The sequence below is a fragment of the Engystomops pustulosus genome, chromosome 9, assembly GCF_040894005.1.
Source record: "Engystomops pustulosus chromosome 9, aEngPut4.maternal, whole genome shotgun sequence".
Lineage (NCBI taxonomy): Eukaryota > Metazoa > Chordata > Amphibia > Anura > Leptodactylidae > Engystomops > Engystomops pustulosus.
Genome location: NC_092419.1, coordinates 79,339,117 through 79,355,332, shown reverse-complemented (window position 1 = coordinate 79,355,332; position 16,216 = coordinate 79,339,117). Strand labels below are relative to the sequence as shown.

The window sequence follows — 16,216 nt, the reverse complement described above, 5'->3', positions numbered from 1 at the left end:
GCTGGCTGGCTATATACTACAGGGGCTGGCAGGCTATACTACAGGAGCTGGCAGGCTATATACTAAAGGGGCTGGCTGGCTATATACTACAGGGGCTGGCAGGCTATATACTACAGGGGCTGGCAGGCTATATACTACAGGGGCTGGTAGGCTATGTACTACAGGGGCGGGCTGGCTATATACTACAGGGGCTGGCAGGATATATACTGGGTGGGGGGCTGGTAGGCTATATACTGGAGTGCGGGGCAGGCAGGCTTTATACTGGGGGGGCTGTGACCAATGCAATTCCCATCCTTGGCTTATACTCGAGTCAATAGGTTTTCCATTTTTTGTGTTAAAATTTGGGGTCTCGGCTTATACTCGGGTCGGCTTATACTTGAGCATATACGGCATGTTGCTTTTGTAGGGTTCCTTTACTTTAGGCCACCTTAGTACCTCCATGGTTCTACTGAACTGATTTTAGGTCATCATCAGGCTTAATAGTAATCCAGGTTAAATTCAGTAAAAGCAGGGTCCAGGGGTTTATCAGTTAAATAGATTTGAAAATTTAGCTCCAGGTTTTCTTGAATCATCACCATGCTGATGCCACGTGTTGTCTACCAGATGTAATATTATATAAAGGGACTTAGTGGAGTCTGGAGGTAGAAGCACAGTACAAGACTTAAGGGAATATTTATTATTATCACTTTACAATATACCATAAAACATATAACCAAAGCAAAAACATTCTATTTGAGACCTAACAGACTACATGTCATTGTGATCCTTACTTTAATTTAGTGTCACTTACTTTGTGAGTCCATACTCTGTACTCCATACTCTCTTATCATTCTCATCTCTTTACTTTATCTATACATTTTCCCTGGGAGTTTACCTAGGCATTTCTTCCTTTTGAGTTTTAAAGGAACACTTAAGTCCTAAGCTCATAACTTACTTTAGCTCCGACATCTAGTCCTCAAATTTCTAAAGGTCAAACATCTGTTTGACCCTTTCAGTGCTGGGGTCTGCCTAGAATCACTGTTACATTTACATGGACTGGGCCTCCTCTCCTCAGCTGGGGATTTTACTATTTACTTTCCCCCTAGCTCCAAAACTCCAAGACAATTACCACTGCTCCTCTCATCAATTTTATTTGGATTCATGTGAATGTTTACATTGACTTATTCTTAATTATATGTGTACATAGAAAATTTCTAAAGTATCTGGTCATAGCATTGATGTGTATCACTGTTCTATATTATCTACATTGGCTTTCATTCCACGAATCTTAAGATATTGCTATAAAAATAACCGTTTAGATATACTTATTATTGCAGTGTAATGTGTGCTACAGTTTATTGCCAGTTCAAATAATGTATATTAGTAATATAAGCATGAAAACCCTGTCAATTCGTAAATCTCGCTCTAGAGATCAGATGGGTTCCACAGAATTCCTCCAATTCTGATTGGCTTGAAAAATCACAGAGAAGGAGTTTCCTTACCTTAAAGGGGTTGTCTGAGAGTTGTGAAAAAAGAACTAAAGGTGGACGGAGGGGGCTGCTTGAAAAAATAAAGATCTACTTACCTTCCGGTGCCCTCCAGTGTCCCGCGCTGTTTTCGCTCCGGTCCGGGCGCCATGTAAACAAACATGGCCGCCGGAGCAGTGCTGGATTCAGCTTCCGGCTGGCCACGGAAGCTGAATCCAGCACTGCTCTGGTGGCATGTTTGTTTACATGGCGCCCGGAGCGAAAGCTGCGCGGAACACCCGGAGGGCGCCGCAAGGTAAGTAGATCTTTATTTTTTTAAGCAGCCCCCTCCGTCCACCTTTAGTTTTTTTTCACAACTTTCGGACAACCCCTTTAACAAGAATCCATCCCGGCAAATTACTTTCCCAAACATACATCGTATGCAAATGAGGCTGAAGTGCTTTAGGGGCATTAATAGTGGGCTCTCAGGGCACCAGCTCCACAGCAATAACAATGCCTCCTGCTACACTTTCACCTCCCAGAATCTTCTCTCACCTTTCCCCTTTCAGTTACATCACTTCTGGGTCCAGCAAGATGTTGAGCCAGAGCCCTGAGGCGCATTTTGGCATGAGAGGAGCTGGTATGGGTGGCATGTTTAGGCATAGTCCTACATGACATAACACCTAGCTCTGGTAGGTAAATATTAGTGGCAGAGTCCCCTGTTAGCCTTCATCAGGACGAGAATACATTTTAAACCTATGGCACAGCAGGGGAAAATAAATTCTCTGCTTAGCACTTGCAGCAGAGCTGTGTATTGGTAGGGCCCCAGACATATCTTTGCTTGGAATCCCAGAAATACCCTATCTACCCCAAGGTGTATATGACTGTACATCAAATGCATAAACCTGTGTTTCAAAAATCCTGTTGAATGTATTGGCCAAACGTAATGTGAACCCAGAAATAACCGTATAATACCAATAATCTAAAAAACATGCGCATAGACTAGGCTGAGCTAATACTTCTCGGTTTCTAATGTGTTTCAATATATTTTTGTATTTTCACAGATTTGCTAGAAAACCATATGTCTAACACAGATGCGGTTTGTTGTGATGTCCGATGGCATTCCTGCAACACCCCGGGGAGTGGCGCCCACAACACATCTACCAAATCTTTGAACTCCCATTCCATGTACTACCAACACCGCAGTCGCCACCACCAGCACCCTCACCATCGGCACCATCACTTGCATCCTTACCATCATCATCACAAACCATCTCTGCTGCCGGTCTCAGCGGGATCCCGCCTCGGAAACACAAGACTAAAGCTGTGCGTGCTGGTGCTTATGTTGCTCCACACCATGGCCTCCTTTTCGGCTGTGCAAAATGGGGTGAGCTTGGAAGCCATGCCTGGCATGGATGAGACATCGGCACGTGAAGAGTGAACACGTGGAAGTGCTTTCTGAAAACTCAGAAGATTGGAATAAGTTCTTCTAAAGGGTGTGCCCTTTTCTATGACCCAGAGGCACTGGGAGATCGCCCTCAGCAGCAGTTAACCATGACACAGCATGGTGAAAACAAAATGAGTCCTTTGGGTTAGAGGGCCGTGAGACACAACTTTGAGAAGGGTTCTGTGTCAGTGGCCTTGAAATGATGCTTGTGTTATGCAGAGGCAATGTAAGGCAGAGTCAGATTGGGGTGGTCCAGTATCAATATGAAGAGTGCAAAAGTGGAAAGGATGCCTGGCCAAGTAAAATATGGCACTCCATGGTTAGAGCCGGGTGAGCCCGCTGGTAACTACCGGTGAGCTTTACTTGTGGTAGATGCTAAGTGCTTTAGTGCTGCCCTGAATGTATTCTTGGTCATGCTGATTGAGAGCTGGCCCCAATGTCCAACAGCTTATGGCCAAATGGCAGCCGTATTTCTAAAGTGAACAAAAAAAACAGAAACAACTATATTATAATGTCATCAAGACAGGGTTACAATTAGACAGGTGATCCGATGAATAGTCATATCCTGTTGTAGATGTCATAATGATGTTTCTATTTGCAGGAGAAATCCCGTAATCACTGGTTACAGACCAACAGGCATCATGGGCCACAAATATTAACAGAATGTGCAAAAAATAGAACTAAATCTTTTAAGAGATATCATACATGTACAGAAAAATATGTATTAGAGAATTAAGAGATAAAATGTATGAAGATTTATAGAGATTAACACAATATATGGTATTTATGAAGGGTCATATAGCATCATGTCCTATGTACCAGGGGGTACTTATATCTCACAATGCAATCAGAATATCAACAATACACTTACCTATAAAATCTGGGATTTATATATATAGCAGGTAATCTATACCCTCATGTCATGTGTCTAGTAGCACATGCTGCCTATCCCTAAAATATGATTACATTGTCAAAATCTAATACTAAACATCCAGTCACTATACAATATTATTTTTATTCTCTCCATAAATGATCAGCTCAAGCTTTGCTTATGTAACAAGTTGTGAATGTATTATGCAGCTCTCTATAGACTATTGTTTATGACGGACTATCTGGTGTCAAAGAAAGACTACAAAATACAGTGGTAAAATACACGTGCAATGATGTCAATATGGCCAACCCGAGCGTAAAGATAACTTGTGGCTACAGGGAAGAGGGAAAGAAGGACAGGCTGGGGACACCTTGTTACACCCATCATTAAAAAACAGTAAAACTGGAAAATAATTTATTTATTTCATTTTTAGAATAGTTAACTATTGTTGTATTGATTGCAGACATTTAGGCATCACTTTACATATCAAAGTTAGGTCCAGTATACACAACCTTCTGCTGCTTGATACAAGTAAAGTCCATACTCCACCACTGTAGGAAAAAACTGAACTTAATAAACTTCATTAATTCTGCAGACAGCAGTAAACAGGGAGGTGATATGGGGTCACTCAGGGTGATTATTGGTACAGTTTGACATCCTTCCAATACCCATCCAATTCTTTGCCGGAAAAAGCTGCTACCAACATCTTATTTTCTACAGAGGTGTCGTCTTCCCTAGAAAATACATGGCTGCTCAAGGCTGAACATGTTTATTGGGTGTTGGGAAAAAGGTAGGATAACTGTTTGGTGGGTGTTTGACCAAAACATTGCCATGTGCCCTGTATGAATGGAGGGGCCTGATGTACATACATATAGGTGGTCCCCTATTTAAGAACACCCGACTTACAGATGACCTCCAGTTACAAATGGACCCTGGATGTTGTTAGGCTTTATTGATAATCCTGGTTCTTATGATAATCCAACATTTTTAAAATCCAATTGTCACAGGGACCAAAAAAAATTTGCCTGGGGTTACAATTATAAAATATACAGTTCTGACTAACATACAAATTCAACTTAAGAACAAACCTACAGAATCTTGTATGTAACCTGGGGACTGCCTGTACTCCCAATCCGTTCATCTATGTTCAGTATCTTTCTTTGACCTGGTGCTCCAATTATCTGGGGCGCATAAGACCCCTGTTGTTCTGTTCAGTTTGGGCCCAACAAAAGTCAGATGTCCTGTGATCACTGGAATTATAGGATTAGGATTTTGGCTTTACCTTTATTGTGTGAAAAACTGCTAGCAAACATTAGGCAAGCTGATGGATCATCATCATTAAGCCTTTAGTGATTTCATTGTACAGCTGAGAATAGGTTATGTATCTCCTTGTCTTATTAACTCTTCAGATGTTTAAAGGTACTTGTGGATGTAGGCAAGCTGCATACAACAAAAGCTAAATATCCATCTGGGCTGGAAACCTGGCTGGATGAACATGATAGAGTTGAGCCCTCCTCACTCACAACACCTTCCTCAATAGAGAGTCGGGAGGCCGCCCAACTTGGTCACGGTGCGGTGAGACACAGTGGGGGGGCATTCAGCAATTTTGGCGCACAAAAAGTGCATTAATTGAGACTAGATTTGATGCGAGGGAATAATGAATTGGCGCACGATCAAAAATGATCTGCATTAATTCCACATAGAACTTTTGCTGCTTTAAGTATGCACCAAAAATTGTGTTGGGAAACTAGAAGAGGAGGAAAAGTGTTGGGGTTTCAAAGCCTTGGCCAAAAAAAAGGGGTGAGTGTCGGAAAAGGACCAATATTGTGGCACCATCACTTTATAAATAGGATGCACAAGGCGCAGCAAGGAGAAGAGAAAGAAGAACAAAAACCTATCAGAAAGTCAATAAAGAATGTCCCTTAGTGTGTTCAACACACCGTTCAAAAAACGTTTGTGTGCATGAGGCCTAAGTGTGTGTATTCACAAACAATAACAATAGTCATCATATTATTTCCTTGAGTCACCCCTATTCATTTGTGCCAGAAGTAACAGGGTTAGGTCTATGTTTTGGCCTCATGTGTTACACATTGAAATGAAATGTAACACAATACAAAATGGTTTAATGCATCCTCTGTTACCAGATAGGAATGTGACTATTGTGTTTTGGCAGCTTTAACTTGTTCAGCAATTACACATCTGTGATAATTTCTCAGGGAATTCTACACAAGTGAAAAGTAACATAATTTCCTATAGGAATTTTTTGTAACTATTTAAAGGCCCCACTAGACCACATTGAAATTCTCCACTAAGGTAATATAACTGAGAATTGTTGGTCCAAATGCTCTTCATGGGAAATCTCAGTCCATCTTTAACTTATTGGCATTCTCTAATGTTACTGCCTATAAATTAGTCCAGCGCTTTTTCATTTGCATATTAGAACATATTGGCTCGTATGTTATAATTGGCTATCTAGTGTGTCATGGTAAATCTACAAATTTACATGGAGCTGTCAGATAGATGACCCATGGGTTCGCTTGTTAGTTCCATGACATATTGATGACCTGGAATAATGAGTGAAGTGTAATCTAATGTATTTGTGTATTGCAAAGAGCTCATATACATTGCCATAGAATGCCATAGAACCATAGAGAGAATATTTCATTATCAATGGTGTTACACATGACTTATACACAAAATGGTTATGAATGTGGCAGAGAAGCCTGAGAACAAGAATCAGGCATTGAAATCTTGTATCCTCCATACATCTGTTGGGAAACAGACATCTCCATAGGTACTTTGCTACAACAACCTTAAAGGACCAATTACCACCAGGATCAATTAATTTATACCAAGAACATTTACAGGGTCGACTCACGTGGCAGCATTAAAAATTCAGAAACTAAAATAGTCTTGTGTTCCCTAAAATATTTCCTAATTTCTCATACCAAACAGCCCCCTCAGGGTTATTTTATATACAGCCCCCTCATACCCTATGGATTCATTAGATACAGCCTCCCTCACCCCCATGGATTCCTTATGTACAGCCTTATGTGGGCACCCCAGCAGCTCTTGGCCCCCAGGTATGCCCAGTGCCAGTGCCGGCCCTGCACATTTACATGCTAATCAGTTGGAGAGCCCAGAGCTCCTGAGGCTCATTCACACAATGTTTAAAGCCGAATGTGTCCAGTTCATCACTGTTCCATTTACATAGGACAATTGCAGACCCATGGGTTACACATTATTTTATTGCCATGGACAGATGGCGCAGTCTCACAGTGGATTGCCGCAGTGGACATCATACAGAGATCGAACTATAGCAGCCAAAATTTCACTGCAGCAGAGGATAGTGCACTGCAAAAAGTTAAACTTTGCTCCCTTAATCCAGAGTAAACATTAGCATACTATAAGTAATTTTCAGCATTTTTCTTGTATAAATCCCATCTGCTATTCTGCGGCTAACTCTCACCCAGTCTGTCCCTGTCCTAAATGTGTTTTCTAGGAATACAATATTGATAACCTATATGTAGATAGCAGTCCAGCACCCATCAACAAAACGAGCAGCAGACTATGGGGCAGATTGACTTACCCGGTCCTGAAGCGATCTCGTGGTGTGTTGTCTGACGAGGATTTGGGTCTGCTGCAATTCACTAAGGTTGTCCAATTCCCTCATGTGTTGCTTCCGCACTGAGATCCGCCGTAGTTCACCTTCTTCTTCCTGGTGCATGCGAGTGCTTGATCTAGCTACACAATTACATTTTTAAATTCCGCAGTTTGTCCGAATCTGTCGGGTTGTCTGACGGCACGCACCCCGATTTCTGTTGCATGCAAGCCGGCGCCGATGTGCCACAATCCAAACGCATGCGCCAAAAACCCGGGGCAATCCAGCGCAAAATGGAAATATATGGGAAACCCAACAGAATCGCTGTGCGCAGACCCTTAGTAAATGAGCCCCCTTATCTTCCGCAAGTAGCCAAGGTCCACTATCTACAAATCTAGCAGATATATTACTGGTTTATGGACAGTGGACCTTGCCTATGAACATGGGTCCCTAACCTTATATAGGCCACGCCATGGAAAACCACTTGTAATTATCCCTAGTTTATCACCCATCTTCCTGCACAAGGCATCGGAATATTATCCATACGCTGTTATATCAGCCAAGCATCTGAAATCATATGTGTCTCATTATCCCTCACATATAACACAGTCACTGCACACTTATATCTTTGCCAGTGAGTATTTGTCACTTGTAATTGCTGGTGTCTTGGCAGCGATTTACAGCACATATATAAGATTTGCGTTTGTTGTTCTTACATTGTGACAGCAAGCGTTTCGCAAATTGTGAGGCATACATCATCTGTTGTAGAGAGAACGACTTCCTAAAAACATTACAGATCTGGAATATCGGGTCCTTTCCATCTGCTCATTATTAACTGGCTTGGGTGGAAAATTAATTTTGTGGACAGGAGAAAAAAAATGCTAGAAAGTGTATTGTTCAGGGGGATTCTAAGCACACATCAGATATCCGTGCCGTACAGATGTAATATTGTATGTAATGCTGTACGTTACACAGCGCTTTACACCTGATTTTATTGGCAGCGAGTGCATGCCCCAGAGAGCAGCATGTCAAATAGTAAAAGTAAATGTAAGAAACAATAGAGAATTCCTTCAGGCTCCGTAATTTAAACAACGGAGCATCCTATCTCTCTCTTGTGTCTAATTCCTCTTTCCTAGTGCACATTCTCCTGCTCCTGACATTTATAACCATTAAAACCTCCCAGATATCTTGTTGCTGCTCTGTAGAGCTCCCTGAGTGAGCTTAAAAGTCTGTGACTTACAGCTGCCTGCAAATGACCCGAACATCTGGGAAATAGACTGAGCCAGTATGTCCCGGTGACTAATAGGGATTCAGCAGAGAGTCTCCGGATCTCATAACAGCCCAGGATTTCCCGGTTGGAAGTGGGATGAAGTAATGTAGTTACTATGTTTTGTTGTGAATGAGAACAAAAAAAAACATTCGCAGATTGTATACACACAGATCCTGCAGACTTCAGGCCCCATTCACACAGGTCGGAGGTCATATAGATTTTAGTCAGTTTCTTATGTATGTCAAAGGGTTTTCTGAAACCTAAAGTGGAGGTTTTATTTTCATGGTGGAAAAACTGCCCACCATGGAAAAAGAACACATACAACTTACCTTTTCTTTGGTGGGAACTATCTGGAAATAATAGATAGATAGTTCATTAAAGGGTTTGGCCACTTGTACCAAACTTTAACAGGTTAAGGCCTGGTGCCGACAAGCAAGTTTGATAGGTTCAACTCAGCGTCCAACGTCCAGTCAGAACGCTGAGCAACCGGAACTGAAATCAGTATGTGAGTTCAATTCCGATTGCTGAGTTTTGGAGCCGGACGGATGTGAGGTGGACGCATCAAACTCGCTTGAACCTAATAGGTTCACCTTCATAAAGTTTGTCATTCAACACTGGGAGCTTCGGGTCACAAGAGGTAATGGGGCTCAGGAGTTCCTGTGATTGCCCATGTCATGCTTGCTTCCAGTGAATGAGAGAGACCTATAGCTTTCCCTGTCTGCACACCCCTACGGTATAACTACTCCCATATCAGTTCATGGAGGGGCATCTGGATACATCTGTTTGTGGCCAACCCCTTTAATTACAGAGGGAAATGATATATTAAATAACTTCAAACTGCTTTTGAGATACTATTTCACAAGATACCTATACTATATGTTTCTAAATATGCCCCCCAGTGGTTGTGGTGGGCAGTAGGGTTTTGCCAGCACGTTGGAATACGAGCTTGTATTGTATTGCATTGCTTTATTACATATCCGCAAAGATATACAACAGATTGTTAAAACATTTAAGATGTCAGATGGAAGCATAGTGATGAGATACCAAATACTTCACATAGTTTAGTATCTGATGGGGGAAAAAATTAGACTTTTTAACAATTATAGAGGCAGTGGCTTTTGCTGATATTGGTCCACCCTCGATGCTGAAAGCTTGTGTATCCTTTGTCAAGTTAGAAGTCCATAACGCCATAACGAATTGTATGTGCTCATATTAGTGATTTTGCAGCTTACTTTGTTCATCCTGTAAGCAATGTGTATATCAAATAAGGAAAAATAGCAAGAATAGCATTTTGGCAACTTTGTCGTTTTGGCATATTAATGTATGCAAAGTTTGTACCATCATTCAGAAGATGCCAAACCCTAGTGCCACTGCTGTACACCAGCCATGATTTGGGGTTCCTGAATGTCACCTCTCAGTCTGCCTTGATCGTTCTTATGGCTTTGACACATGGGAATGGGGACAAACAGTGTAATTCAGGGAAACATGAGTAAAACAGATTTTAGATCCTTTGTATTATAACATAAAGATACTTAATAAGCTATCTTCGGGATGGAAGAAAACTTATCATCTTTTACCACATATTTGACAAAACTATTCATGAAACTCATTCATAACCCTTTAAGGACCAACTTTTTTTAATTGTTCCTTTTACAGATGGCTTGTTGTACTTCCTAGTGACTGAATTTCATATTCTATGCCAGTTAATAGGAAGGTGAAAAAAATTAAACTGTAGAAAAAATTGCATTTGCATTTTCTTATGGACACCATTTTTATGGCTTTCACTGTACGCTCCAAATGACACCTCTACTTTATTCTTTGGGTCGGTACAAGTATGTATATGTCATAATGCGTTAAGAGATTTAAAAAAACATGAACCAGGGTCGGCTCCAGGTTTCAGTAGGACCCTGGGCAACAGAGCCTTAGTAGACACCGTTGCAGTGAACTCACGTGGTGGCATTAAACATTCAGAAACTAAAACAATCTCTTGTTCTATTACATATCCCCTAGTTTATCATACTAATAAATCCCCTGATAGCAATTTTATATAAGCCCCCCTCAGCCCCTATAGCTTCATTAGATACAGCCCTACTCACCCCCATGGATTCCTTATGTACAGCCTTATGTGGGCCCCCCAGCAGCTCTGGGCCCCGGCACTTGCCCAAGTATGTTCAGTGCTGGTGCCGGCCCTTACTGTGATCAAAGGCTCCCCAAAAGAAATACTAGTAGCTTATTGGCATACATTATCCCAGAGAGCTTTGTGCTTGACTATATATACTGGTGGGAAGTTGAGAAAAAGTACAACTGGAAAAACTTACCCTTTCTCCATCAAGTAGCCACAGATTCAGGGAGGTTATACAGTTTTGGCAAAAGGAAGGTGGGCACTCCCCAGTATACACACTGAATGTATGGTTTGTAATGATCATATGGTGACCCCCCAAATACAGCATAACATTCTGTAGGTATTACAGAAAAGAAGTGATTTGTAGCTATAAGTGTTTCGTTGGTGCCCAGTTGTGTATAAGTTATGTCTACTCTTCAGATATGGGCCTAGTTTTGATGTTTCTGATTTCAGGGTATATTATAGGGATGCGTTGTTGGCAGTGGTAGTATGACAGTGGTACAGACATAATTATACTGTCAGCCTCTCCGTCATTATTATTAGTTAATTTGATCTCTCAGAGACCATAATAGATTAATGACTATCGTGATTGCACAAATAAGGTTTTAATTACAGTTGCGCGGCTTGTCCCGTTCTTTGTTAAATATGACCTTCTTCCAGACTAAATTCATTGGGCAATTAACAAACTGGGGCCACGTGTAAGGAGGTTTGCAGGAGTAGAATGTTTCAGCCTGTTGAACATAGAATAATTAGATGCCCAACCCATAAAACAAACACGTCCATTAACTGCAGAATAATTGACACAAGAAGTATTTGATGCCATTACCTGAACGATCTAGTTACACAAGCCTTTGGTTAAAAAAATATTGTTCAAGTAAACAGTGACAAGCAAAATGTGTGCCTCTATCACAGCCGACAGTTGTTTGCATCATTCATTCCACCACTTGCTTATGTTGTGCTTATGAAAGGCGGTTTGTTGAGAATACACGGTTAAGATCTGCTATGACTGTGCTCTCCAAATATACCAGGAGCCACAGTCTCAGCAACTTAATTACTGGTTCTTAAGGGTACAAGAAACAGGGGGATGCTGCCTTTCTAACAGATAACGGGGCACATTTACTTACAGGGTCACCGGAGTTCACCAAAAGTGCATTGTCCGTCTATAATGCAGTGTGCAGCTATTCACTAAGATCGCGCACCTGAAATCATGAATGTGCCGCTCATGTCCGACAGAGTTCACCATTTTTTTTTTGTGGTGCATTTAAAACATAGGGCTTGCCACACAATTCAAAAGTTAAATACCGAATCAGTCAGACCGTCCGACAGCACGCCCCCTAATTCGTGTCACATGGAAGCCAGTGCAGTTGTGCCGCAAAAGGGTCATGTGCGCCACAATCCCAGCGCACACACTTCTTAAATAACGGGGAAGTTGTTATAGCACAAAAGTGCACAGTGTGACCCTTCGTAAATGAGCCCCGTAAATGTGTGTCTGCTTAATGTGAGCTACTGTCTAAACTCCTATCTATTTTGTAAGCACATGCACACTCTGGGCCAAACATGCATGTGTAAACATCTTTTTATTCTGAGTATTTACAAACACATTATAGATTTTTAAGTTTTCCTTATATTACTTCCTTTGCTTTTCTCAGTGCTTGCAGTAATGTTTATAACTTGTGGGTAGGTTGTAGTAAGTGTACACAGAAAGGAATTTGGTGGTGAGCCCACATTTATTGTCTGTTCTTGTGCCAAGCAGCTCACTCCCAACCATTAGAGATACATTTACGAAACATGTTCATTATCTTTTTAATCTACCCAGTTGCCAAATGTATGTGTGCAATACATATACTGCTGGTGAAGCAAGGTCAATGAGGTTATATATATATGTCCATGAAGTGTGCATGGTCTGTGCATTGGATGTGCCTATGGTGTGTCCATCCAGTATACTTTGTATGTGCACGGTGCATCCATGGAGTATGTGTGTTGTATCCATTATGTATGTATGCTAGATGCATGTTATGTCCATGACTTTTCAGTAGTGTGTACTTGGTATGTCTGTATTCTTTACATGGTGTGTCCATAGCATGTTTTTGTGTTTCGTTAACACTATATAACAACAAACATTCAAGGTAAATTTACATTCCTGTATTTGCAAATCAAGACAATATGTACAACATTTTGTTCTTTATTGCCAAAAATTAGAAATAAAAGTCCAGGAAAGTTGTGTACCAGGGAAACCAGACCTTTCATTTGGGAATGTTTCTCTCTTCTGGGATCACTTCCAGTTTTTGCTTATTAGAAAAAAAAAACTGTAGACAATTTTCTAAAAAGATAACTAGCAAGAAATTTGCCAAAACTCCTGTTTTGCCCTCCCATACTCAAAGCCTGCCAAAGGTCACTAATAGAGTCACATATGACAATCTAAGGAAGTCATAGCATTTCATGTAAGTAATTGGATATATTAAACACTGATGTCCTGTACCTCAACCAATACTTTCATCTGAAATATGAACCCATTTTCTAAAGAAGAAGCTAATTTCTCACATAAACACAAGTTAATATTACGTTTGGGTATATACCATTGGAATTTCCATAAGTTTCTTATGTCTTGGGAAGTAAGTAAATCCATTAAAATGCTTATGATTCCTTCTATCCTACAAACAGCATGTGCAGTATTATTGGAAATTTGAGCTGCTTTTGAGTACATTGCAGCATATCCCCAGGTAAGTGTATTACAGAGTACACATGGGTCGTTGTGACATGATGCTATATTTCCCTAATCTTCTCTCTTTAAAGGATAGGAGGTATCTGATCACTGGTGTCAGTGCAGAAATGAAAGCAATTTAATAATAGGACTAGTGATGCATCTTATATTGTCAGTAAACATAAAATGTATATATTTTTACGTATGCAAAAAAAAAAAAGGCCTCTCGAGCCACCAGTGTGCACAAAGGATATACAAAGTAAACCAAAGTCATTTTGGTGTAAATGTGGCTTTGCACATGTGTAACCATGTCCCCTGCCAATGCAGGGTAAGGTCTAAAGGTACAGATTTTAAGTTTAACTAGAGTGGGCTTGTTACTTACACATAGCGGGGTCCCCAATTTGTGGGATGAATACGTAACCAGTTATCATCACTGATATATATGACACAAAGTCCCATTTGTCTCAGTGATATCACTGGTAAATATATCATTTTTTTGTACAAGTATATTGCTTCACCCAACAAAATTGTGGCATCAGTTCTGTGTAGGGAACAACCTGACTCGAACACAGAGAACACCCTTTTCCCTGAGAAGACTAATGAAGCAATACTGAGTATGATCCACACTTGTATCAAGCTCCAAGTTCTAATATTGTGCCTGGAAGGAGGTTATTAACTATATGATTTTGTGCATATGCCATGGACTCCTGATTTGCCAATCTGTTGCTGTAGCTATGCCATATTGAACTTTTCCACCCCTAGACATACAAAGCACTATCGTGTGGTGCATGGCTGTGGGTGGACAAGTTCAATATTTCTCATTTGTAGAATGTGTATTTACACAGCAACATGGAACTATTGAACAATACATCCCGTCCATCCTATCAGTTTCAGCTGGTTATGTTTACAAAAGGATCCAGTTGCCAAAATATTTTATATAAGGGAAATAAAAAAATCAATACTTCCTGGTGCCAAAAAATGTTCAAGGAATTTTGATCACAGACATGGACAGTTTAGGGTTCACACGGTTTTTTTTCACACTGATTTCGGAATGAGAATTGAAAAACTCAAAATCTCCTTTTATTCAGTATGATGAAGGATAAAGAATAAAGTTTATTTCCCTATTTTTCTGCCTTCTCAGTAATTACATTGTGGCAGATGGCCATACATTGCTTGACCCCATTGATCCACCGCAGAAACCCAAGACCAGGTCTTAGATTTCTGTTGTGGGCTCTGATGTGTATTTTTGGCTGTGTGAACCCTTATATCTACAGAGCTACCAAATGTTCCCCTAAAGTGAGTGAAGACAAGGATTAGATGGGATGGACTGTTCCTGTCTGATGCTTCTTCCATAGGAGATAAGGGGCATAAGAGGCGTTTGGCAGCTGCTAATCTAATCCAGAAGTAATGAAATAACACAGACGCATATATGAGATGTGTATAAATGTATCTGGGGGATCAAGACTGATAATAGCCGGCCAAGCTATTGTATGTCTGACAGTCCTGCTATGTCTAATGCCAATTGTACTCTGAATAATCCAGTCTCTCAAGGATAAGGGGTTACTGTGGACAGAAGAGTGGTCGAGCAGATCCAGGCATGGTATAATTCACATCGCCAGCGCTGTCTTTAAGGCTGTTTTGTGCCTGAACCCTTCTCAAGATGTTGTGAGGATTTTAGGTGTCCATTAAAGTCGGACTAGGGGGAAATCTTTTCACAAAGTGAGAAGTTTAAAAAAATAATATTAGTAAAAAAAAAAAAGATAAAAAAAAAAATTATAATGACAACACAATGTGGAACTAAACGTTTAACCATTTCTCTGCTGGAGAGAGGCTTAAAATGCATAACAGAACAATGCAGTGAGAAGGCCCATTCAGCTGTGAAGCGGTTAATGTGGTCTTTCTACTTTTTGCCCCTTTTCTCTCTGTCGGTCTTGACCTGTATTTCCCTCTTACACTCTTGTTTTAATATCATTTCAGACTCTGTCATAAGGATGAGGCTGACATCTCCTCTTTGTGAGGACCTCCTTCTTATGTCGTTTTATACACTGTGCTTAATGTTATAGAACCTTTTTGCACTAGATCCTCTTTTTATTTTAAGATGGTTTAAAATGATGCTATAATTGAGTTGTATTAAAAAAAAAGACTATAATATTAATACTGTCTGTGTTTCAATAGTCCTTATCTGTACCTGTAATGCTTTCTGTTCTGTTGTACTTTGGGCAGACACTTTCTGCTCTTTGTTTAACCCAGTAAAGAAATAAAATGTTACGAATTGATGATAATGTTTGCAGATCTTCAGATTTTATTTCTCATGGATCAGAAATAACAGCTGAAACATAAGATACTAATGTCTTATAGAAACAGAAAAACGTATGAGAAGGCCAATACAGACTTGCATTGAGTATTACATTATGATAACATCTAAATCTCATATACAAATAACACACCCTTTTAATTTCACCGTGCAATAACACCCAGCAAACTGAAAACATACATATGGATATGAATGTAAGACATAAGGCAACCCATGTAATGACATAGCAGATTTCTAGTTATTGTGGAGGGATATCCAGACCATTTATTTACTTTTTACTTACTGCTTATTCCATGTCTATGGCCATACTAGCAGAACAGAAAAGTTTTGAGGTCATAATGTATGTGATGGTGGCAGCTTGTGCCTCTCAAAGCTGTCATGACCAATGTGTCTCTCTCCTGCATGTCAGTGTGTTTCCCTGGTGCAGGGAGTGCCACATAATTGG

General features: G+C 40.4%; 1 protein-coding gene across 1 annotated transcript in view; it reads left to right on the top strand.

The window, feature by feature from the left end:
• Positions 1-15,739, top strand: part of NALF2 (NALCN channel auxiliary factor 2) — a 116,678-nt gene extending 100,939 nt beyond the window's left edge. The window contains exon 3 of the mRNA XM_072124292.1: positions 2,510-15,739. Within this exon, the coding sequence (XP_071980393.1) occupies positions 2,510-2,886 (377 nt within the window). The 3' untranslated portion in view covers positions 2,887-15,739. The remainder of the gene's footprint in view (positions 1-2,509) is intronic.
• Positions 15,740-16,216: the final 477 nt, after the last annotated feature.